This window comes from Toxorhynchites rutilus, chromosome 3 (assembly GCF_029784135.1).
Source record: "Toxorhynchites rutilus septentrionalis strain SRP chromosome 3, ASM2978413v1, whole genome shotgun sequence".
Lineage (NCBI taxonomy): Eukaryota > Metazoa > Arthropoda > Insecta > Diptera > Culicidae > Toxorhynchites > Toxorhynchites rutilus.
In genome coordinates this window covers 125,610,007-125,637,139 of record NC_073746.1, presented here as the reverse complement: position 1 = coordinate 125,637,139, position 27,133 = coordinate 125,610,007, and the positions used below count along the sequence as shown (strand labels likewise).

The 27,133-nt window shown below is 37.4% G+C and overlaps 1 protein-coding gene and 1 pseudogene across 6 annotated transcripts in view; one reads left to right on the top strand and one right to left on the bottom strand.

Moving 5' to 3' along the window:
• LOC129773218 (dual specificity calcium/calmodulin-dependent 3',5'-cyclic nucleotide phosphodiesterase 1A-like) overlaps window positions 1-27,133 on the bottom strand; it is a 544,686-nt gene that overhangs the window by 128,443 nt on the left and 389,110 nt on the right. For 5 of the 6 annotated variants that reach the window (XM_055776805.1, XM_055776809.1, XM_055776808.1 and 2 more), the window contains one exon: window positions 24,333-24,698. The exons of the other annotated variant lie outside the window; for it this stretch is intronic. In XM_055776805.1, the coding sequence (XP_055632780.1) occupies window positions 24,333-24,698 (366 nt within the window). The remainder of the gene's footprint in view (window positions 1-24,332; window positions 24,699-27,133) is intronic. 6 annotated transcript variants of the gene reach the window in all.
• LOC129781025 (U4 spliceosomal RNA) lies at window positions 1,315-1,479 on the top strand (annotated as a pseudogene).

Here is a 27,133-nt window from a genome sequence, read left to right as displayed (position 1 = left end):
ACATGCTTTGAATCAATTGAATGGCTCGATAATTAAACCTATTTTACTCTTTTCGTACAATGTTTTTCTATTGTTTGGTGAGTTTGAAAAAATAAACTAAAAAAACCCGATTTCACTCAGATCAATTGGAAAATCGAAATAATTTATCATACTCCCTTGAGCAATATAAAGTGTTTCAAACTCGAATTCGTACCCCACCATGCAGAACTCCTTTTCCTTCTGTTGAAACTTAAAAACTAGCTTTCGCAACATTCTACAGGCATTCCATGCCAGACCGATATAGTGGTTCTCAGATTTTCGTCAAAAGTGGTAATTGTGTTCTGTATCGCGAAACATTAGACCCATACTTTTCGATTTGACGTAGAACTGCGTCTTTCATTTCTATACTGGGGTGTAAGTTCAAAGTTTCGAGAACGAAAGCGTTACGCCGGAGAACGAGATTTTGAGCGTTAATAGCTCCTAACTAACTGAACGAAATGGTATGATAAACACTTCATTCGAAAGATAAAATGTCTACGCGTTATATGCTTGTTACTTTTTGATCCAAAAACTTGTTTCAATAGCCCTAAAATCGGAAATCCACTCAGTTTTGATTGCGCAACGATTGAGGTACGATCGCTGAAATGGATGGATGTTTCCCTAACACAGACTTCAAACCCATGGAGCTTAGGGAAATCGGCATTGCAAAATAGATACAAGCAGCGTGTACTTTTGTACTCGTTTGCGCTTTTGCAAATCGGAATGTTTGCCTAACACAGATTTCAAAACAATGGAGCTTGAGTAATCGGAGTTGCAAAATAGATGCAAGTTGTGGGTACTTTTGAACTCGCTTGCGTTTCTGCAAATCGGAATGTATCCCTAACACAGATTTCAAAACCATGGAGTGTGGGGAAATGGGCATTGCAAATGAGATGCAAGCTGCCGGATACTATTGTACTCGCTTACATTTTTGCTAACCGAAATTTGTTTTTCCAACACAGATTGCGAACCAATAAGCTGGGAAAATCGGCAGTACTTTTATACCTCCATGCATTTTTACATTCTGGAATTCGTTTTGCTGATACGGTCTACAAAAGCGGGTACAACGCTTCGGCTCGGATATTCAAGACTGCATATCTCTTCATGTCGCCAGCTCACTGAACTTCCACTCATACCGTTTGATGATTAGGCAAAATGTTGACAACTATTTGCTGCAATAACCACTACCTTAATGCATGAATTGACCTGAATTGGGATTTGTTTGCAATTGAATTCGTAAATTGTTTCATTCATTCACTAGTTTAATCAATAATTTAATCAATACATACGAAAGATAGCTCTGCGTAGCGGTGATATCATACCCAATGAGGAACATCCGAAGTGCGATTATTGCTAATTGAAAAAAAAACACAAATGATTACTAGGCCAATTGAATCACTTTTGTCAACAATACGATCGTGTTCTTGGAACAACCTCCATCATTTTTTGTTGTGTTTGGTTGCATTTCGTTCAGTGCAACTTATTAACATTTTCATTTTCTCCAACTGCGAAAAACGTAATCTAAGTTTACTAGTATATTTGTCTACCAGAAGCTTTAAGCATTTCAGTTTAGCAATACACCGGGTTTTTATAAGCAGCAAACTATTGTTTAATGAAATGTGGAAGTTTCCCTCACTATAATCAACCAAGCTTGGTTTGAAAATTCATGACGGGACAGTTATGCCTAGAAAATCAACATGAGACAGTTTGATAGCATAAAAAAGTAAACACAATTAGTGCCGTAGTAAGTAGCAGCGGATAGTGGTATGTGGTAGTGATATCACTTGTGAACCGCACAGTGATGTGAGCGCAATAAGTGATCTGCAACACCTTTGCAGAATATGAATCTCATTTCTATTAGGCATTCGCTAACAAGGTGCACACCAGGGTTGCCACAATAAAATATGTGTTTTTGGTCTCGGAAAATCTTGTTATCTGAGTTTTTTCTCAGAAAATCTGCATCGAAATCTGTATTAACCCTTTTCGGTCGTTTGTCTGCTCTCAGCCCACACAGCAAAGAAGTACACCAATATTATAATTTGTGCAATGTATCAGTTCACACTTTTTCTAAACGAACTTTAATGTCTTGTGAACTTATTCAGGAACCGAAACAATGCTACTAAATACGAATAATATATAACGGTACATAGTATAAACAAAAATTGTTATTCATGCTTAAGGGAATGATTAAAGGGAAACTTCTTGTATTGCGACACTGTGAATGAATTTGACGACGTGGATGGTATCCACGTAAAAATTCGCATTCACAGTGCCTCAGTAGGAAAAGGATAAACAGTGTTATTTATTTATTGTGAAGCTAACCGATGACGCAGATTGAACATGAGAAAGCAATACTGCACGCTACATATGAGTACCAAAATGAATCTCATTTAGACAGATTTCAATGCTATATGAAAAAAAAATTGTGAGTTGGGGGAAAAATTATTGAGATCAAGCCATTTTTTCTCTTGTTGAGCCATAACTTATATTAGATAGTTATTTTGAAAAATCTGTAAATCTGTATGAAAACCAAAAAAAATCTGTAATCTGTATCTACAGATTCTTGGTTTCAAAAAGTCAGAAAAAACTGTATAAATACAGATCATTCTGTAGATATGGTAACCCTGGCGAGAATAAGTATTAGAAATCGCAAATGCCACTTAAACCATTTACAGGATAGGGTATCATAATATATAGCATAACAAACAAAAATCTTAGAAAATTTACGGTTCGAGAATGGTATATAATATAATTGAAATCCGTTCACAGCAAAAATAATTACTAACGTTAAAACTATTTCATAAAACGTGACATGTTTTCCTACGTTAAAAAAATCTCGATCGATTAACACGTTGAGTGCCACGATTTTATAACGATTATATGTAAATTTATGAACGTATTAGGGTTATCGTTTCTCATCGCAGTGGAAGGTATTTTTGGTAGAAGGGGAATGCTTATAAGTTTCTATGCTTATATTAGTTACCTTTTTTATCATATGTTATACTGTAAGTCATCGGAGACTGACGCAGTCTGGACGAAAACTCAGTGTCAGTCCCCGGTGACTGACGTGGCAGTCATCGTGTTAACTTTATTCTCAGCACTTCCATTTTGCATGCTTTACATGCTTTGAACTGTTTTCACAGTAAATCAAAAATCTTCAAAATTACCACATATTTTTTATTTGGTGCAAGAAGTTTACTCGGTTCAAAAAAAAAAAAAAACTATGATGATTCCCCTACAGAGGTTTGAGCAAGACGAGTTATCTAAAAGATAAATTAGTTATTTTTTGCAGCATTGACATCAGTTAGGCAAAAAAAAAAAACAACGAACTGATTATATTTACAGATATGAGTTCGAAAAATTGCAATGTCAAATGACAAGTCAATACTCAGTCATGTCCGCCACAGAGCCCATACGGTCCCGACGAGACCCTTGCAGCCAAGTGGTCCACCAGAGCACAAGCCCAACTGCCAGCCTTGTTTTGGATTGACTATGAATATCCTCATCCAGAGAAAATGGAGAAAATTTTCTTAACGAAAAATTTCTAGACCGGCACTTAGAAAACTTTCAATTTAATATTCTTTATATCTGTGTAACGCGCGCGACGCTCAAACTTATGTAGACTATTTTTTTAACTAATTCAATATAAAAACAACAAAATGAAAATAAAAATAGTCCATCACCACCAGGATCATGACAGACATAATAAAGAGGACATAAATACAAATTTAAAAAAAGGTAATTTAAAAAATTCAATAGTTTAATATAATTCGTTCAAAAAAAATTCCTCAGGTTAATTGAAAATATTAGAAAACAAACTGCAAATAAAAAATCCCACATTAAATTATCCGTTCGTTTATACGAACTTCGTCAGTAACAGTCATCGCCATAAAATTTAAAAAAATATATCGGTCGGCTGTTTACACGTGTTAGCTTTCACGTGTAAAATACAGTGCCTCTAAAATTAGGCGAACTAGCCCAGGAGGCTGAAAGCCTCTCAAATAAAGAATAAAAAAAAATGCCTCTAAAATTCTGTAAGTGTTGTTGCAAGTTAAATATGTCTTGGCATCGAGTTGAACACATTTATACCTTTGAAATACAACGAATTTTATGAAGCACATGTCAAGAAATTGGGTGTTCTGAATTCATTCGCGTTTCTTGTGTTATAACTGTGAAAGTCACTTCCTCTTTCAACTCGATCACACAAATATCGAGGCGGCAAACCGTTAACTACTTTGAAAATGAACACCGTAGTTAAATGAACAATCCTTTGCTCCATTGCATAATTGTATTTTGCTGCAAATAGTTGAATCGTTTTTCGATCGACATAAGATTCCATACTTCTTGGCAATTTTCTTGATGACATTGTCAATGTGGGTGTTGAACTTGTGTTTGTTATCAATAATCACGCCAAGATATTTAATTTCCCGAACGCGATCAATAGTCTTATCATCAATAACAATAGAGACGTTTTCATTTGAACGAATTCGCGAGATTACCATATACTTCGTTTTACTTATGTTCAATTTCAATTGCTTATACTAAATGTGACGCGACCTGATTTAAATCATTAGCTGCAATGAATAGCACAGTATCATCAGTAAAAAGATTGATATCACAAAATCGCAAAACTCGTCGCATGTCATTAATGTACACAATAAATAAAATGGGCCCTAATACACTTCCCTGAGATACTCTAAGATTATTCCCTACGGGGCTGGAAATGAAATCGTTAAAAATAGTCCGTTGAGTTCTGTCATACAAATTACTTTCAAACCATTTATGTGCAGTACTCGTAATTCCAAAGCGCTTAATCGTGTTCAACAACAAGGGCCTGGAAATTGTCTCGAGAGCACGTTTTAGATCCAAGAAAACTGCAATGATTTTCTAAATTATCCTTCAATTTTGCTCAATTTTGCACCAAGTTCAATGCGGTTTCACAGGAATGACCTTCCCGATATCGCGATTGTTCTGGTATTAGCAAAGTGTTATAATTTAAATATTCCAACAGCTAGCCTTTAACAACCAATTCCAATATTTTCTCTAATGTGTGCAACATGTTGATGGGACGAAACTCTTCGGCTTTAATCGTTCCAGCAACCTTTTGAATAGGGACTATCAGGTATTCCTTCCACACCTGAGGTACATGTACAGCTAGCAAAGATTTATTAATAAGGTCCAGCAAGATGTAGCCAATAACATGAAAGCAATCTTGAATGACTTTAGCATTAACACTTTCCACTCCAGCATTTTCTCCTGAACAAAAGCAAATAGTTCTAAGTTCATTGATTGTAATGGGGTGAAAACTTTCAAAACTACAACTTTTTTTCATCAGGTTCATCGACCAATTCAATAGATTGATTGATCAATGAAACACTATTGACAAAATAATCGTTAAATTGTTCAGACTGTTCAAATGTGCAATTAAAAGTTATGGACCGCGGTTTGCTATTATTAGGTTTCAATAGGGATTTCAAAATTTTCCATAACTCTTTGCTGTTGCTTTTATGCTGATCAATCTTCCTCTGAATATATCCACAACCGAGTTTTCTTAATAGATTGTGAATATCTTTTGCGCGCGTTCGTGTACATATTCCAATGATTTTCATCATTAGTTCTACGAAATTTATTATACCACCTGTTTTGTTTACGTTTGAGTCGCAAAAAATCCAAATTGTACCAGCTGTTCGAGTTTTTCACACATACAAACTTTTGCGTAACTGATCGATTGGTACACGTTTTCAAGACATTAGTTAGAACAGTTGCTGATTCATCTAAATTACTCGTCCCGAAAGGAAAATCCAGGCTTCTCAACACAAGATTCGAGACGGCAAGCTTCGCATATTTCCTCCCGCACTTTAATTTCACAAAATCTTATTATTAACGAAATTATTTACTACATTAATAACTAAGGTCTCGTGATCGGTTTTTTTCAAATTTGTATCAGTGACAGAGTAAGCTGTATCAAAATTGGAATAACATGATCAATTAAAGTTCTACTGTGCCTGGAAATACGCGTAAAATCATTAACTGTTTGTTTTAAACTAAAGAAGTTTGCTAAACGCTTGTAATGGTTTGATGTATGGTTGTCTCGTCAATTAATATTGAAATCACCAGCCAGTATTTTTAATATGCTGGAATCTTTCTATAAGCATAGAAGCTGTTTCTCCAATGGCTATCCGCCGTGACAGATGAACAGTGTCGACGTCAGGTGGCGATGTCCCTTAAGGAAGGTTACATATTATTTATCAGATTAACAGGCCCGAAGGCAGTTCAATATTGTAAAAATTTTGAATGGAAATTTTTATTTCATATTTGAACTAATCAATTACTCCCATTTGGAACAAGGCGTCCTGATCCTTACTTAACCATTTGTTTCTGTTGGTAGAAGGATGAACATTATGCCCGAAGTTGGAGTGAAACGAAGTTCTCTTCATTTACGGCATCCGACCTACATTCATGGTCTCTGAATTTGATCAATAAAAACTTTATCGAAACGAGATAGGAAATAGCATTGGAAGGTAGCTTGAGAGGAAATTATTTTTTTGACGTAGGATTACGTCTTTTGGGAACATATTGGGGTACAAATTGAAAATCCAAAATCGAGCACATCGTGAAAATTGTCCAATTTCAAACGCTCATTGCTCAGTCATTTCTTGATGGATTGATGAAATGTTTGCGTCAACCGATTTCGGCACTCCATAACAATTTTTTATATTGAACAAAATAATATATGTCATGAAACTAACTATAGAACAATTGAAAAATGTCAACCTCTATCCTAACGGAAATACCCACTTCTGATTGGTCCAAATTGACGACACATGTGGCGGGTCCCTAACAGAGACATCAAAACCAAGCTGCCTGTGGGAAGTCGACATTGCAAATAGGGGGAACTTTTTGTTCCTACCGAAATGTGTTCCCTAACAGAGACATCAAAACCAAGCTGCCTGTGGGAAATGGGCATTGCAAATACTTGAAAGTGTTGTTCTTCTTCTTTTTGAATGGCACTAACGTTCCCAGGGGAACTTTTGCCTTCTCATCGTAGGTACTACTTGCGTCATTTTAATCAGTAGTACTTAGTTGAGATTTCTATGCCGGATAACACGCCTTGAATGTATTCTAGGGTGGCATGCTCTTGAATACGCGTGATCACAGTGCAGGTCGGGAGAAAATTCTTCGACGAAAAATCTCCCGACCAGAACGGGAATCGAACAAAACAAATAACAATATGACCAACTACAATGCACTTCAAAGTAACAAAATAATAATAACTTAACGTAAACGAGAGTACAATTTTCAGAGGACTGAGCGAGATAAATGAAAATCAAAAACACTGTAACACTGATTAAAAATCCTACACATACTATTGACAGGTTCATTCCTACCATAATTATTCCGAGCAACAGAGAGACGAAGAAAGTTTTGGATGCATCGATATTCGAGAGCAGTAGATCGGAAATAAATATCGCTTTAGCTACATCGCGACGCAAGGATAACCGTTCAAGCCCTATAAGATTACAACGATCTTCGTATCTAGGAAGGTTCGGAGGGTCCCTCCCAGGGGTACCAAATGTACTGCATCACGACAGTAATGTCATGACTGTCGCCACCATTGTCCCGTGACAGTCACGCGATTGAATTTTTAACTACAGTCACACAGTGGAAATGTTATGCGACATTTATTGTTCTGTCGTGTACTGTACACGAATACATTCCCATGTGAGAGTATTTTGGTCTTTCGTCTGCGACAGACCCGCTTGCTCATTAGTGATATTTTTGTAGATTCTGAATGCAATAGTTATACGTTGCTACCGTCGTTGATGATTTTTTTCCCTCGTGCTGATGATGTCGGGTGTCTTAGTATATATTTTTCCAGTACAACGTCATTTTATTTCATTTCATTTTCGCAAACTAAAGAGATTAGCGAAGAATTAATAACAAATAATAACTGGCGAATTCTACAGCATATCCCGATATGGGAAAATTTAATTTGTCGATGACGCGGCTATTCCATGTAGAGAAGTTTTCGGGGGAAATAGTGTGAGCAACAGAAGAGAATCTGTTGAAAGAGGTGCGTGGAGAAGTGTCGTGGGTGGAAGTCGTGTGAATGAAAGTTACGCGAATGCAACTGTAGGGCCAGATTAGAATGCGGCTGGGGGAAGTGTTGCGCACTTAGCAATGTAGGTTTGGACATGAAGGAGATTTTATTTTATTTATGAATAAAATATGTTTAGCGCGTAATATTAATATTATCAACAAAAATGTAAAGTAACATTTTAGTATTATTATCATTATTACTAGCTGACCCGGTAAACGTTATGCTGCCATTTAGATATTTTTTAGCGAATATATTCGTTGTTATATGACAAACAACAAGTGTATTGCAAGTGTGTTTCATATTCATATCGATATACTGAATTTGAAATATAGCCACATTACTGCCCTCATTCACGGACTTGCAAATGTATTTAATGCTTTTCACGGAACTACAGCACTGCATAGCACATTAATATATATTTTGTTCATGCAAGATTTTATTACTCTGTTACATAGAACACATGTTTGATACGGTAGAGTGTGGCTAGGATGCATAGCTCGATTGAACTTGAGTCGTCGAACGGATTACAGAATGCAAAATTGCGATCCGTTCGGGTAATTCTAACTCGATTGTATTTCAGAATACGACGGTATACTTTTACCTGGTGAATTAGGTTTGCCTGGTTGTTTCTTGCTTTGAAATATATGATTCATTGACATTCAAAACTATAATTATATCATGATCTGAAGAATTTTCCACATATAGAGATATTTTGATTTGAACATTCAGCTATTTTTTTTTTAATAAAAAAAAACATTGCCTTTTTTTATGTACAAATTTATTTCCATGAGATCTTCTACGTGCGAAAATTTTCGTTATACTTGTTTCATTTGCGATTTTTTTGGGAATCTGTTTAATGGGGGAATCAACTCTGGTAAATCGAAAAAATGGTTTTTATGCAATGTTGTACCGGAAGGATTCTTCGATATTTCATCTCGTTGAAAATCTGCAGTAAAAACTATGGGGTCATCTCAAGAGTAACATGGCTGTACGAATCTTTAAGCGCATTTTTTTCAGCTGGTGGTGCGTTTATCTCAGAATCTAGTGGACCAATTTAGCAGAAGTTTTTTTTTCAGCATGCAAAAATGAATTCTTGTGTGACCTACGAAAAGGACCTATCTGCTTTGATCGATTATCATCATTGATAACTTCTCTGATAACCACGGCCTTACGATTTTTGTTGATTTTTTTTTATTCGAATGGCCGACATTTTGGCAATTTTCATAATTTTCAAGAACCGCTACGTAACAATTCAGATAATAACATTTTTACATGCTGAAAAAAATCAGCCATATCGGTCCACTGGATTATGAGAAAAACGTACAACTAGCAATAAAATGTTTTAAAGATTTAAAAAAATATATCTTTCAAATGAAAGCAACATAATTGGCTCACGTAGCGTACTTTTAAGTGTAGCGCCAGTTTAGTTCTATAACTCTGTCATTGTTAAAATTCGAACATATGCGTAGGAGGGTTTTTTCCATGAAATATGATCATCTATCACCTCCTGAGAATATATATATTAAAAAAAAAAAAAAAATAAAAAATATATTAAATTCTTCTTTTACATTCAATAATCAAAAATCATATGCATGGAAAACAAATTTAAAAAAAAGACGGGTGGGTAACGTCGGGGACATAACCGGAGTGACTATGCAAAGGGGACAGCAAAGGGGACAGCTTTTGTTAAATATATATTTTAAATATATTGTTTTATTTTCTTCACCTACGTGAATACCTTCCTATCTACCTGAAAAATGGATTAGTTTACTGTTTACTCTTTATGAATATGTTAATGGTTCTGAAAAGAACCTTTGGTGTTGTGTTTTTGTTATCACTCGATATTCCCATCTTGTTCGGCTAAACCTTCCTGTTTAGCGATTTGTTGTCACTCGCCACAGCTTTCACAGTTGGAAAATTTCTTCCCATCCAGCTTGTGACATATTTTACAGTAAATTACATTCAATGGCACGTCGCATTACCACCACTCAGTGCCGGATTGGAGGTAATTTTAACCTGTAATTGAACATTTGCGATGACAGTGGTACAGTGTCGACTTTCAATGTGGGATCATAATTTGGATCTCTATGTTTACAAAAATGTCCAACTAAATAAGTCACATTACATGTCCGTCCAATTAGCTAAATGTCGAACTAATTGTAGATTACTGTACTTTCAATCTGGAAACAATTTAAGAATTGGTGAAAATTGAATAATCAGGAAAGTCCCCAACTATCAATAAGCTCAGAACAACTGCCAAATTCACATACTCATCAAATCCTGGCAAACAAATTATGAAAACATCAATTTGTGTTTTGTTATTATTTTGGGTAATGTTTTAGAAAGCATTGAACTTTATTTCCTAAACTCGTTTTTGGAAGGTTTAATGGCCCTGAAAAGCGCCTTGTTTTATGGAATGGTTCCAATTTAGAAAACTTAGTACTCGTGGTTTTGAAAAAAACCATTTCGAACGCCCTCGATGCCGCCTTGTTCTGGATTTGCCACCAAAGCAGTTTGTATAAAGAACAAACTTTTTTCTTCTGCTACCTGATGCCGTTTTGCGATTGCGTTTGCCACTCGCCATTCGCTGCAACTGCCTGTTGTCTTGATGTCCGCCGAACCGTATGTGTTATGTTCCGAATGCAGGTTTTCTTATCGTCGCGAGCAGCTTTGCCAGCCAACTCGATCACTCCGGCGGCCGAAACTATATAACGCCGGCTAGGTGGACTGGTACACAGGTACTAACGCGCTCGACCTAGCTACCTTTTCCGGTGCAATTGGCGGATACACCTACGGGAAATTGCAGACCACCACGGTTCGAGCGGGATTTTGCCTTTCCCTTCACTTTTCCTCCTTTGCCATATCCAACCATGGCTGCTTGTGTTGGTTTGTTGATGTGAGGTGATGCGAAACGATGTGGTGTACGGTTCGGATGAGAATGATCGTTACGGCAGCGGAGAGGGGATTTTTAAGCTGACTGGCTGGCTCGAGAATTACGCATGTGTGAGACTGCGACCAATGTTTCCCTCATTTTTTTCTTTTTCCTTTTCAATCGTGCTTCATTCTATTTCGCTGCTGCTCTGGTTGCCCGTTTTGGTCGGTACGATTTGAGGAGCACAAAATGGACCAATCAAAAATGGGCACATAGTGTATTTGGACAATGCTTGATATTTCACAATTATTCAATTATTTACCTCAAGAAAAATGATATGTTATTCGTTATGATAGATGCGTAGATATATTTCCTATCAATTGATGCAAAAACCTTTGCGATCTATTGAGAAATGCTCGAGTTATAAGCGTTCCAAATCTTGCATTTTTTCCTACTTGTTCAGTGCCTAGATTTCCATTTCACCCCCTATATCTTCCGGTTAGACGTAGTCCTACGTCAAAAAAACATTTTTTGACTCGATTATATACAGGATTCGATTATATACAGTGAAAAGAAATCGGAGACTGTATATAATCGAGTTCGCGCTGCATTAGTTTCCAACTTGGAGGATAAATCTAAACACTCCCAACACTGAGTATTTCCGACGTCACCAATATATTATCGAAGAAACTCTCGCCTAGAATTATTAAGCTGTGCGTGTTTTTCTCAAATTAATTGTTGATCATTTGTGTATCTGGATTCAGGCATCCCAACAGTAAAGCATTCTTATTACAGTCGATATGAAATTAACTCCGCTTCCTATGTGTGCACCCAACTAGTGATCACAGCCATATGTCCGATACACATCTCGAAGCGTACTGGTGAAGAAGCACAAACGCATAAGATACAGGCTAACATTACGATCGCCAGAAAAATGTCATGACATTTTTCTGGCGACAGTCACGTGTGACAGTAACCCGGGTAAACCGATGAGATTCATCGCTTCGTCAGCGACTGTTACGGCGACAGAGCGAACGGAATAGCAGACACGAAAAAATCGGAAACGAGCAGTCTCCCCGGCTCACTACGGTCGGGCACGACAAATTAGATGAATTCGACGAAACACCGACTGTTGCTGTATAGTATTACTTTATGCATTCATGCTCTGTCGCTTGTATACGAGTGTAGCGCGCTCACAGAGACTGTCGATTCAATTTCATACCGACTGTTATGAAAATGCAGTACTTGTGGGATGCCTGGTCCCTCCAATGCAGAACACGAAGAGCAAATCGCACAAATTTTTTTTGAATGTTTTAAATCCGTTCTATTTCGTTTTGATAGTGTGGGAACCAGACAACAGCAGTATATTCCAGTGTTGATCGAACAAGAGAGCAATACAATGCCTTTGAACAGTTTATATCATTGAAATGCTTAGTAAAATGGCGTGAATATAGCGACAATCAGGAAACATGCAAAATATTCAATGATTTTTTCGCTAATGCAGGACAAAAATTAGCTGACTCAATTCACATCGATCCTTCTGTGAAGCCTCGTTCAAACTCGGTTTCAGAAACGATTTATTTGGCTCCAGCTTCGGAGAATGAAGTTATAAACGGCTTAGAACGGAATAAAAGTTGCTGTTTCGACAATATTTCAACTGACATTCTCAAAAGTAACTCCATTGTTTTCTCACGTATGCTGTCGGAAGCCTTCAATAAAATTTTGGAAACAGGTTACTACCCGGATTTTCTAAAAACTGCTAGGGTTGTTCCTATTTACAAATCGGGAGACGCATGTGATCCTAGCAATTATCGTCCAATTTCAACGTTGTCAATTTTCAATAAAATAGTGGAAAAATTACTAATTAAAAGAATCACATCTTTTCTTGACAACCATAGAGTATTGTATGACTTACAGTATGGTTTTCGAAAAGGGAGTAGTACATCTACCGCAACTGCTGAATTGTTGGATGACGTTATAAATGGAATTGATTCTAAGCAAGTAATTGGTGCGCTTTTCTTAGATTTGCGTAAAGCATTCGACACTTTGAACCACTCCATTCTGCTGAAAAAAACTCGATAGCTGTGGAATCAGGGGTGTTGCAAACGACGTGATTCGCAGCTATTTGTCGGGAAGAAAACAGTTTGTAGCAGTAGGTGTTTCTAGCAGTTCAACGAAGTCTATTGGAGTGGGCGTACCCCAAGGGAGTAACATAGGTCCGTTATTATTTCTTCTGTACGTTGACGACTTATACAGGCTCCAGTTGAAGAGAACTCTGCGTCTTTTTGCAGATGATACCGCACTTTTCTATCCCCAAACTAATGTTGGGCAAATAGTCTGTAGCATGAATCATGATTTGAAGATTCTTTCTGAATACTTCGTAGCCAACCTTCTTTCACTGAACGCCTCCAAGACTAAATGTATGTTTTTCCATTCTTCTAGAAAATCTATCCCACCGCACAGCAGTGTTATGCTAAATTCATGTGTAATCGAAGAAGTCAAATCATTCAAGTATTTGGGTCTGATTTTGGACTCAACACTCTCTTGGTTTGGTCACGTCGAATATGTTGATAAGAAAGTTTCATCTCTTTGTGGGATAATTCGCAGGGTTAGCCATTTCGTATCACGCAGCTAATATGCGTGTGCCATTGGCACGGCGCGTACCATGACACGACAAAATTTTGTACCATTTGGTACGGCACAGAGCTGTGCCATGGTACGCTTGGCACGGTTGGCACAGCTGGCACGTTTGGTACAAATGGCACGGTTGGTACACATTGCACTATGGTCCAGGAGGTGCATTTAAGTGGAAATTAGCATCTAGAGCTCGACAGTGATTCTCTAGATAAAAACTGTCTTCGACAAAGTTGTTACATATAATAGAGCGCTCATTTTTATGTTATCAAAAATAGGGTGACCAACATTTTCGATGAAATGAAAAATCTAACTTTCTTATCTTTATAGATAGAGGTGAACATAGTTCGACAATATTGTAGTCCTGGTTATTTTAAGTAACTTTGTGGAACACTATTTCTTTCTATCTCTTCAAATAACCGATATAGCGCTTTTTCTCTAGGTTGAGTTAGGGTTACCATGAAAAAAAAGGTTTTTTGCTCTAACTTTTATATGTAAAATTCTACATCAAAACTGTCTTTGAATGATCTTTAGAGCTTTCCAATCCACGCATTTTACGGTGCATAACTTGTATGTATCTTAATTCTACTCAAATTTATTGATGTTTTTTCCCCGAAAACACGACCTTTTCATTTGCTTGTCGTTCTTTTTGGGGCAAACATAATAAAAAATTATTGATGGCATTTTAAAGAGCACATTTGATTCTACATAAAGTATAACTTCCAAAAGAGTGTTATTTTTTGTATTTGAGTAAATTAAATTTGAAATTATGAGTTTTTGCATATAAATGAACAAGTTGCAATTTTTAAATGCATATAGTAAGCGTAAACTTTAAAGCAGCATCACATCAGTTCAGTCTTATAGCCACTCAACATGGAGGTTCAAAGAAGACACATTGTTGATTTCCTTTTTCGGTGAACGAAATATAGAAGACGTTATACAATTATTACGAGAAAAATTTCTGACTATTTTCTTTTTCTACAATAAAATATATTTATTGTATAAAAAGAAAAGCGGGGACCGACAAATTATCAAATGCTTCCTGAATAGAAACCGTATAAAGAACAACTCGGGGCTCGACGTGTTATTTTTTAGTAATATATTGACATATTTTACTGGCGATGAGTTGTTTGATGACATTACTTTACCAAACTTTTGTTGTTCCTATTGTTTTATTCAAATTTATTTTCATAATCTTCCGTATGTACATATTAACCTGTTTTAGTTGTTATAATGGAAATTAAATTCACAGTAATAAATAAAAAACAAACAAATAAAAAACTACAAAATCAAATGCTTAGCATTTTCCGGAATCAGAAGATCGGAATACTCTGGTGTTTGCCTATTACTAAGAGATAATACTGGATCCGAAGCTGTTGCGAAGCCCAGTTCTTCAGCAGAAAATTTTTCTGTAATCTCCCGAACACGGTTACGCTTCATCCTTTGGCTCAGCATTTGGCTTTTCAGGCACTTTCTGGCACTCAAAACACATATATCTTGGCATTTTTCTCGTAGTAATTGTATAACGTCTTCTATATTTCGTCCGAAAACAAAAACAAATTTGTGTCTTCTTTGAACCTCCATGTTGAGTGGCTATAAGACTGAACTGAACTGATGCTGCTTTAAAGTTTACGCTTACTATATGCATTTAAAAATTGCAACTTGTTCATTTATATGCAAAAACTCATAATTTCAAATTTAATTTACTCAAATACAAAAAATAACACTCTTTTGGAAGTTACACTTTATGTAGAATCAAATGTGCTCTTTAAAATGCTATCAATATTTTTTTATTATGTTTGCCCCAAAAAGAACGACTAGCAAATGAAAAGGTCGTGTTTTCGGGGAAAAAACATCAATAACTTTGAGTAGAATTAAGATACATACAAGTTATGCACCGTAATGCGTGGTTTGGAAAGTTCTAAAGATCATTCAAAGACAGTTTTGATGTAGAATTTTACATATAAAAGTTAGAGCAAAAAACCTTTTTTTTCATGGTAACCCTAACTCAACCTAGAGAAAAAGCGCTATATCGGTTATTTGAAGAGATAGAAAGAAATATTGTTCCACAAAGTTACTTAAAATAACCAGGGCTATAATATTGTCCAACTATGTTCACCTCTATCTATAAAGATAAGAAAGTTAGATTTTTCATTTCATCGAAAATTTTGGTCACCCTATTTTTGATAACATAAAAATGAGCGCTCTATTAAAGGGTGTGTCACATCAAATTGCATCACGGAAAAAACGGTGTAGAAATTCGCCCAGTAGACCGATCCTTTTGAAAATTTTAGACAGTAAAATAAAAACTATTAAACAACTTTTGGCATTTTCTTTTTATTCATACTTCGAGCCCAAGCCCGTATGCTCGCACCTTCCTCTTTACCCCGTCCATAAGGTCCTGTACAACGTCAGGTTGTAGTTTTTTTTTGAACAGAAATCCATTTTCTCTTGAAGTCCGCCTCCGATTTGACAACTGTTGGGTTCTCCCGGAGGGCCTGCTCATAATCGCCCAATATTTCTCTATTGGGCGAAGCTCCGGCGCGTTGGGCGGGTTCATTTCCTTTGGCACGAAGGTGACCCCGTTGGCTTCGTACCACTCCAACACGTCCTTTGAATAGTGGCACGAAGCGAGATCCGGCCAGAAGATGGTCGGGCCCTCGTGCTGCTTCAATAGTGGTAGTAAGCGCTTCTGTAGGCACTCCTTAAGGTAAACCTGCCCGTTTACCGTGCCGGTCATCACGAAGGGGGCGCTCCGCTTTCCGCAAGAGCAGATCGCTTGCCACACCATGTACTTTTTGGCAAACTGGGATAGTTTATGCTTGCGAATCTCCTCCGGAACGCTGAATTTGTCCTCTGCGGAGAAGAACAACAGGCCCGGCAGCTGACGAAAGTCCGCTTTGACGTAGGTTTCGTCGTCCATTACCAGGCAATGCGGCTTCGTCAGCATTTCGGTGTACAGCTTCCGGGCTCGCGTCTTCCCCACCATGTTTTGCCTTTCGTCGCGGTTAGGAGCCTTCTGAACCTTGTATGTACGCAGGCCCTCCCGCTGCTTGGTCCGCTGGACGAATGAACTTGACAATTTCAGCTTATTGGCGACATCCCGGACCGAATTTCTTGGATCACGTCTAAACTGCTTAACCAAGCGCTTGTGATCTTTTTCACTGACGGAGCATCCATTTTTGCCGTTCTTCACCTTCCGGTCGATGGTTAGGTTCTCGAAGTATCGTTTTAGTACTCTGCTGACCGTGGATTGGACGATTCCCAGCATCTTACCGATGTCCCGATGTGACAACTCCGGATTCTCGAAATGAGTGCACAGGATTAATTCACGACGCTCTTTTTCGTTCGACGACATTTTTCCAAATTTACGAAAAATTGACAGTGAAGCATGGCCAACGTGATCTATACACTCTTATCTGATTATAAGCGAAAGCTGAAGATATAATTCCTAAAAATTAAATTTCTACAGCGTTTTTTCCGTGATGCAATTTGATGTCACACACCCTTCAGATCGGTATATATTGCATCAACTTGGAGGCGGGTGATGAACGAGGTATAAGTGACGAGATTCGTACATGTAGATCGTTTGGGCATGAAACCATGCTGATATTCCGAAATAAGGCTAGAACAGCTATGCGTTAGAAATTCGAGAACAATGAGTTCAAACAGTTTGGAGGTAGCACACAGACATGCAATCCCCCGGTAGTTTGATACTTCATGTTTGGAACCCTTTCTATGAACCGGAAAAATGTATGATTCTTTCCGTAGGACAGGGAAAACGCTGCAGCGTAGAGACGTGTTAAAAATTAACGATAAAGGTGAGCATAAGGCAGACGAACACTTCTTGATTATTAAAGAAGGAATTCCGTCCGGCTCTGGATTAGTAGAGCATTTCAATTTCGAACACGCAATTTGTACAGTAGCGGGATCAATATCAGGATGAGGTTCAACTGCAGGCATACAGGGGATATTGTGTGCTGCAGCAGATACTTGTTGATCACTAAGGATTTCATTGGTAAAAATACTGCTGAACTGAATGCGAAATAATTCAGAAATTTCCCGCATTGAAGTGGCTTCCTTGTTATCGAGCGACATTGTAGAAGGAAATCCAGTCTCACGTCTCTGATCACTAACATAAAGCCAGAATCTTTTAGGATTATTCTTGAGACTGCACTGTACACGATATTGATAAGAGCTGAACAGTGACTTATTCAGCCGTTTGTAACGACAGTTCAATGAGATGTAGTGAAATTTCAACTGATCAGTACGGTGTTTTGAAAACTTTTTTAGCGCTGACCTATTGGCCGTTTTTAACTTCCTAAGATAGCGGTTAGACCATGGAGGGTACTCAGGAACACTGTGAATTCCTTTGGGGGTAAACTGATCGATAGCATATAAGATGATATTCGACATAGTCGTCGCAGCGGTATTTGCATCGAATTTATGCAGGATTTCATTCCATTTGTTGTGGGAAAAAAATTATAGGAGGTTGTGTCCAAGATACGACCGCATTGTTGACGTAGAACTACGCTGATATTTTATATGAGTCGCTCGTTTATACATTAGAAACAACTGCATAGTTGAATAATCTCTGAAATGGTTTTTTAATTGTAGAATCAGCTGACGATAATTGATTAATGATTAATGATTAATGAATTAATGATTCATTCTTGCCCTCGCAGAACAATACACTAGCTGACCTTATGTCGCAATTTATTTCATGTCAATGCATTGAAAATTTACCTCGAACGCTATTCCGGTGGCCTTTTTCGCAATTGACATAAACTCGGCTACAGTCGATTATATACATGTTGCATCAGCACCATTATTTCAGATCTCATAACTACATCAATATATCTTCGGCACCGCATTGAAACAACAACAATGACAACACTTGCAAGTATCAAATATCATGCTTCATGTTATTTAGTATTGCCTCAGTGGAATCGCACTTCTAGGCATCGTTCGTATAACGTAAACCAAGCGCCAAACAAGCGTTCGCCATAGCATGCATACAGAGCCATACATTGGTGGCTTGAAACTACTAGGAATATAAACACTTCTCATCATTTTGCGCTATTCTCAAAAGAAACGCTTCTGTTAATATTACTGGCCTCGAAGAAAGTTGCATTACTTTCTCATGCTCGAGATAAGCACAGCTGTCACCCTTAGTGGAGGAAGTTTTGCTACTGACAAGCGAAACCTAATCACATACAAAACTCGAGAACGACATTTACTTTTTTCTTAGTGACTAAACAAGCAAAATAACCCCTTTTTGTTAATATCAACAACCTCGAAAACAGTAGCATTGCTTCATTATGACCAAGATTAGCGCAAATGCAATCCTAGTTGAAGGCAGTTTTGCGACTGGCACGCGAACCCGAATATGCAATAACATTCCATTCTTATAACATTCCGGTACGACATTCAAGATGCCTGGTATTCCCCAAATAATTTTTTGGCGCACAACCTTAACGCCTGCTTCGCCATAACGTCGGTTTAATGCATTGATGCAATGTCAAAGGCACCAACAAAGCCCTGCTTGGAAAAGACTGAATTATGCCACACAGCTTGTACTCTGCTGTAACATCCATCGATGCGAATTCGCTGATGAGTTTATCAAGAGCGACCGCTTTCACCACCAGCGAGGGAGCTTGATTTTGGTTAGTGCCTGGGTAACGGCGCTTACATTTTCGACCGACGCACCAAAGTCGCCTACTTCGCTGTTGTTTGATGCGGTGTCGCACTCGCGAAGGCTCGGTTCAGTGCGAGCGCTTTCCACTGCACCAACATCGCGTGTATCATAAGATGACGCTTGCCTCGAAATTTTATTGCACCTGGCAATGGCGTTCGTTTTTTGCAGGGCTCGAGCCTGCCTTCCTCTTCTTCTTGCTCATCACACATTACGCGAAGCGTCTAATTTATGACGCGGAAAGAAAAACACACGATACGAATAACGCGAAAAACGAACCGAAAAAACCACACGACGATATCCAAGTTGGATTACCACTGGTGGGGTCCAATCTTAGATCGAAGTGCAGCGAAAGCAAAGTGATCTGGATTGCTCAACAGTCCAATGCGAATAAAAGTTTGCCTCAGCGAGATCCACTGTTTATAGTCTAGGCAAGTGTTCCCCTTCATTCTTCTTCTTTTCCTTTGTTCACGGAGACTTTAAATCCTACGATTTCCCCTTCGTTGCTCGTTATTGACAGCTCTGTTCGGGAAAGCACACAAATGAACAGAACAAATGTATGGAAAAATGGAAACGCTTTAAGTTTTCATGAATTTTAACCATTTACAAACCAGGGGATTCGTTTACATTCACGAAGAAGAATATGAAGCGCTGGGTGGTGTCGTGTGAATTTAACAAGAGGTGTTGGAGCACGGATAACAGAATTGTGACTAGAGACCTCCTGGGTGACGAAGCAAAGATCCAATATGCGATTATTTTCATTCATAACATCGCACAGTTGGACAAGACCGGCAATACTATAATCATCTAGAAGTCGGCTCATACACAAGTTCATTGTCGAGTGTGATGTATCTGGATACAAAAATGATGCTGTACTCTGAATCCAGTTGACGCTTCCAAAATTGAAATCTCCAACTATTAATATTTTATCGTCGAGTTCCATCTGTGAGGTTATCCAAGATAGCGAGAACAAATGCTGAGATGTGTCGTTCACTCTTTTAGGAGGAATGTAGGTTACACATATATAAAGAGTACGGCTGAGAACGAGCGAGACCCACAGTTGATCAACACCTGAGCAGCCAGGTGGAGATAGCATGCGCGTTTTGTACTTAGAACGAGCAGCCAAGAGAACACCTGCCCCAGATCGTTTAGTGCTGTTTAATGCTGAGCGATCTTGCCGAAAAACGGTGTTGTTAGGTGTTGTTAGTCCAATTAAAATTCACATTGGATCGAACAAACACTCAGAAAGTAAAAATTATAAAATAAAATTACCTTTTCCATTTCAAATATGTTTTCTCTATATTAAAGTAACATGTTTTTACTGATGAGAAAAATTGACAATTGTGTTCGGTATTGATAATTATCTTATATTAAATTGGTGAGTTTTTTTTCCTTATTTCATCCATACATAACACGGGAGGCATCTCGTTTAGGATCACAGAGGACGGTTTTTATCCTATCTCGTTCCACTTCGGTATCTTTTATCTGATACGCCCCATTCAACGACTGTTTACCATCCTTCTGTGATCATCACTCGGTAAACACCGATGGAGTGAAAAAACCATACTCAACAACAAAACAAAACGGTCTTTCTCAGGGCCACCAAATCTTTGTCAAAGAGTTTAACGATGTAACTTTTTTGATCACGCTACAATTGTCGGAATTACACATTAGGATGCCATCATTAACAGGATTATTGTTGGTTCCAATAAATTCAAGGGTGACATTTTTCTTGTGAAACCATCACTATTCTCCAGCGCGATAGGAAGGGCGAAAATAATGAAACTTGCAACATTATGTCTATTCTCAAATAGTTACAACTCTCCGGAAAAATATACTTATTCATAAAATATCCGTTGAATTTAACGGGAACATTCATTTGGTTTTATTTACTTGTGCCTGACTTCGGTTCGGCTAGAGAACACCGGAGATATTAGGCCGTATGAATAAAAACAAAATTCACCTTTACTTTACTTCATTCGAGCAGTCGAGCAGTGAGATTAAGTTTTTACTACGTTTGGTATGAATAAAAGAAACAACAAAGTATTTACTTTTCGAAAATGGATGTTTAGCTGATTTCGTATGAATAAAACAGCATTCGTTATTATCAAGTATGCTCATGAGCATACTTTGGATCTGAAAACACTATCATTCGTTTTGATGTCATATCCGATTTATGTTTAATGCTGCTATCTTGCGCTTGAAGTTAAACAAGTTAACGATCCGCATTGATGGCATTGAGCTTCGTTTACTAGTTTAGGGGAGCGTAAAAAAATTGATTGATTTTCAGGCGGAATGAACACGTTTTTAAAATTTAAATTATGAATGAAAAATAACCTTTCCGTACCAATTTGGCATTCTGTTTAAATGAAAAACACTTTTGTTTGCAGGTGGTGAAAAAATCTTGTACGATATTGTTTTTGAAGACAACTTTATATTATAATGAAAAGTTTCAGTAATGATGTTGGAAATGTATAGACAAAGGGTTAAATAAAAGTCGGAAAAAAGTGTTTTAAGTGATTAAATAACATGATGTGAACATTTTCATTCAAATTTTAACATTTGAAAACTGGCTTCGTGTCTTCTAATATGATAGGTATTACACTAACGAGATAGGGACCCACACTATGGTCCCTAATTGAAAGTCGCCACCAGACGTCGACACCATTCCTTTTTCATCGCGAATTCACGCTTGTCAAAAAAAAAACGTTTTGAAACGGAACCTAAACAATCAGTTGATAGATGTTTGACAAAGTAAAAACTATGTTCGAATTCGAAAATCAAATTAGTAACCTTTTATTCATACGGATTCATGTAAATACTAGGAAAGTTTACTTTACTTGGAAACGTGCAGAATAAGTAAATACTTTTTTTTATTCATACGACCTATTGAAAAAAACATTGAAATGTGCAGTAAAACTACATGTCTTGGTTTCCACAAGGTGGGCGGCTCACCCCAAGCTCTCTTGAAACCATAGTGGCAATCGAAGCACCCACACTCCATTTGTTGATGCTGGTTTCTTGTGGTAACACATGTTGCGTGGAGTCGTTTTATTTACACACACTTGAACCCACCCCTCAACCGCCATGTGCGACGCCCACAGGATGGCAATAAACATAAATTGATGGATGCCTTTAATCAAGGATTCGTTTGATTAAGCAAAATTGATGCTTCTCAAGAGCAATCACATGCTGAGGGGGAACTAAGGAGCAAATTGTGGCCGACAGTGGAGGCTGTAGCATGTGTCGATCATTGCCGTTAATCTTGAACTTGACGTTGTGTGGTAGTAATATTGAACGGAACTCAAACAATAACGATGGTACTAAACGAATCGTTATGGGAGTTAAATTTAGATTTTTACCAAATTGATTGCCTCTGGATGCCATTAGTCTATTGGTGGTCAAGGCTCTTCGGTGAATTATTGATGTACGCTGTTTGTGTCTAAACACTATTACTATTAATATTGTGTCGCAGAATATGAACAATCGCTTTCCGCAGCGCTACAATACAATAGAACTTTTGAATAATGCCATCAGATAACTATCAGTAAATCGCATACATAATAATTGAAGCAAACTATTACAATACTGCAGTGTAAAGGGTGTGTCACATCAAATTGCATCACGGAAAAAACGTTGTAGAAACTCGCCCAGTAGACCGATCCTTTTGAAAATTTTAGACAGTAAAACAAAAACTATTAAACAACTTTTGGCATTTTCTTTTTATTCATACTTCGAGCCCAAGCCCGTATGCTCGCACCTTCCTCTTTACCCCGTCCATAAGGTTCTGTACAACGTCAGGTTGTAGTTTTTTTTTGAACAGAAATAAATTTTCTCTTGAAGTCCGCCTCCGATTTGACAACTTTTGGGTTCTTCCGGAGGGCCTGCTTCCTAATCGCCCAATATTTCTCTATTGGGCGAAGCTCCGGCGCGTTGGGCGGGTTCATTTCTTTTGGCACGAAGGTGACCCCGTTGGCTTCGTACCACTCAAACACGTCCTTTGAATAGTGGCACGAAGCGAGATCCGGCCAGAAGATGGTCGGGCCCTCGTGCTGCTTCAATAGTGGTAGTAAGCGCTTCTGTAGGCACTCCTTAAGGTAAACCTGCCCGTTTACCGTGCCGATCATCACGAAGGAGGCGCTCCGCTTTCCGCAAAAGCAGATCGCTTGCCACACCATGTACTTTTTGGCAAACTGGGATAGTTTATGCTTGCGAATCTCCTCCGGAACGCTGAATTTGTCCTCTGCGGAGAAGAACAACAGGCCCGGCAGCTGACGAAAGTCCGCTTTGACGTAGGTTTCGTCGTCCATTACCAGGCAATGCGGCTTCGTCAGCATTTCGGTGTACAGCTTCCGGGCTCGCGTCTTCCCCACCATGTTTTGTCTTTCGTCGCGGTTAGGAGCCTTCTGAACCTTGTATGTACGCAGACCCTCTCGCTGCTTGGTCCGCTGGACGAATGAACTTGACAAATTCAGCTTATTGGCGACATCCCGGACCGAACTTCTCGGATCACGTCTAAACTGCTTAACTACGCGCTTGTGATCTTTTTCACTGACGGAGCATCCATTTTTGCCGTTCTTCACCTTCCGGTCGATGGTTAGGTTCTCGAAGTATCGTTTTAGTACTCTGCTGACCGTGGATTGGACGATTCCCAGCATCTTACCGATGTCCCGATGTGACAACTCCGGATTCTCGAAATGAGTGCGCAGGATTAATTCACGACGCTCTTTTTCGTTCGACGACATTTTTCCAAATTTACGAAAAATTGACAGTGAAGCATGGCCAACGTGATCTATACACTCTTATCTGATTATAAGCGAAAGCTGAAGATATAATTCTTAAAAATTAAATTTCTACAGCGTTTTTCCGTGATGCAATTTGATGTGACACACCCTTTAACTATTTCCTACCGCTACACAGAGGTGATGGTCAACGGCATGCGACACCACCTCATAGTCTATCATCGAAAAAGCACTTTTCTCAACTGCAAATGGGTTTATTCGAGCACTTACTTGCAATTTGTCCATTACGTGAGCAGTCCCCGAAGGATGATGACCCGGGCGTTGTCGGTTGGTGATAATGGTGGGGATGGTGATGATGGTGATGATGGTGGTGATGATGTGGATGGCAATTTGAGCCCGTCGAAGGCCTCGGTTGTTGCTGTTGATGGTGATGTTTTAGGGAAAGTTGTTGCTCGGTCGACTGCTGTTGTCGCTGCAGAGACTGTGATCCCGCACCAGCCGAGTTCGAGGACGATGAGCAAGCACCGTAATTCGTAGTAGAACCTTGACACGTGGCGTCGTGACAAGGCAACGATTGTTCACGTGGGGCAACTGCTAGATCATCTTTGGTAAATTTGTTCTCGGGCGAGCTTGCCACTGTAAGGGAAGATAGAGGAAAACAAGAAAATAGAGAAGTGATGGTGAAAAACATAAAAAAAAACCAGGAGGATGTGCGGTTCAAGGGCTCGAATTGTTCGATTTTTGTGCAAGGCGATTTTTTTTTACCATTTTCTGGTAATGAGTGAGTAGAAGCCAATTCAACTAATTAGTTTTAGAATCATATTCTCAACCGTTGAACCAAAATAGTTATTCTGCACGATTACAAAATATCTAGCTGATATAAAAAAAAGTATTGAGATATTATTTTTAGTTGGCTGAAGTTGCATAACATTATTTCGCCATATCGTTGCTTCTTGCTAAAATGAATGCTTGGGAAGAACCTTCGAATCGAACGCACCAAATTTATTATGATATCGTATAGTTATTTTGAAAGGAGACCGTAGATCAATTTGGTCGAATCCACTCTACTGGCCATTAAAGGGATACTAGAATAGTTGTTTAGAGAATAGATTAAAAATAATCTGTTTGGAAGAGTATAGATTTTGACAGAAAATTATGAATAACAGAGCTGAGAATGATTCACTGTAAAGAATGATTTCCCGCAGACTCGTCCATCTGCTACCTCAATTCTCTTTGGTTCGATAGTTTCTCAATATGATTGTGGCGACCCAATGAGGTATTGACGAGATACAGCAAAAGATGGGAATTGTATTAAAAATCAAACTTTTGCAACAGTTCCATGATTTCATGAATGTATTGGCTCAAAAAAGCCTGAAACATTTCTTTGTTTCTTTCGAAAACATAACAAACTCTTCGTTTATCAAAAATTCCAAAATTCTCGCATTGTTATGTATCTCTCTTATTGAACTTCAAAAAATTCAAAAATAAAATTTGAGTAAATTTAGTACAAAAATAAAACGGAGAAATTAAAAAAAAAAACGTCAACTGGAACTGGAATTGTATCTCTCTTATGGTTTCTATGCAGCATTTTTCTAATATATTTTGTACTAAAACTACGTTGAAAAAAATATGCAAAAATTGTGTTTATTCAGAATAAACATAGTTTAGTCGCATCAAATTATTCTTATAAAATCATCACGCAAACAACAACAATATTGCTGCGACCTTCCTGAACTGAATCGGCCCAGTGAAAAAAATTCAAATAAAGAAAAATTCACACATTTCTATGCTTCGGTTGAACTTATAGAAAAGGAGCAAAATTAAAATTGATGTATGTTTAGTACAAAAGTAAATTGATAGAGATTTTTCAAAAAGCGTTTTTGTTCAAAAACTGCTTCAAAGTTTCAATAGTTATGAACAATTTGGGCTATTCTGTACATAAAAGTTTCTCATCGCATTCAATTTATAAAATCAAAGCAAAAATAAAATCAGGGTATTTTTAGTACCAAAATTTTTGATAAAGAAATTTTTTAAAAAGTGTCAACTAAAACTGAGAATTTTGACTTCCATATGGTTTTTAATGAAGATTTTTAGTATATTTTTGTGTTTAAATTGTTTGAAAGTTTAAAAAATAGATTCCCATTAAATTTATGCGTAACAAAACATAAATAAAATCAAAGTAAATTTAGTATTAAAATAAACTCATTGGGAAATAAAAAAGTGAATGAATAAAATTTGAGCATTGTAACTCTCATACACTTTCATATTTCGTTTCAACATCATGCAGAGTTATGTGATAAAAATTGTACTAGATTTGCTTTAAAATTGAATAAAAATGGAATAATTTTTTGTTTAATTTAGTACAAAATAAAATCATTCAAAATCGTCATGCCAATCAACAACTTTCGCTGCGACCTTCTCGGAAGATTGGAATGGAGCCAGATATATTTAAATTAAATATTTGTTAGCGATAGTTACTAATACAAATAAATATTATGTCAAGTATAGTAAATATTGAACAATTTGGAATAACATAACCAAATGAAACTCACGCATTACAATGTATTTTCTACGTTGAATTTTTAAATTCTAAACAAACTAAAATTTATTTGAGTTTAGTACAAAAATAAACTGATAGGTAAATTGAAAAAAAAAAAGCAAGTTTAAACTTGTATTCATGAAATATAGTTTTTATGCTGAAATATCATTTTCGTGTTTATCATTATCCACGGTGACCAATTTTTCGTGAAAATTATTTTCACTCAAATTGTTTAGAAATAAAAATGAAATAACTATTAATTTAATTTTTTTAATTAATTTAATCACTCAAACTTGTAAAAACCATCTCGCCAATCAAAAACAATTTTGCCTGGAAAAGTCTAAACCATGAAAAAATAACGGATTTATGTGTAATTAAAGAAATGGAGTAAAAATAAAATGATAGAAAAATTTAAAAAATCTTTTCTGTACCAAAACAACTTGAAAGCTTCAATAATTATGAAAAAATTGGGTTATTTAGTACAAAAACCTTATCGCCTTCATCATAAAATTTTGAAGCAAAAATAAAATCA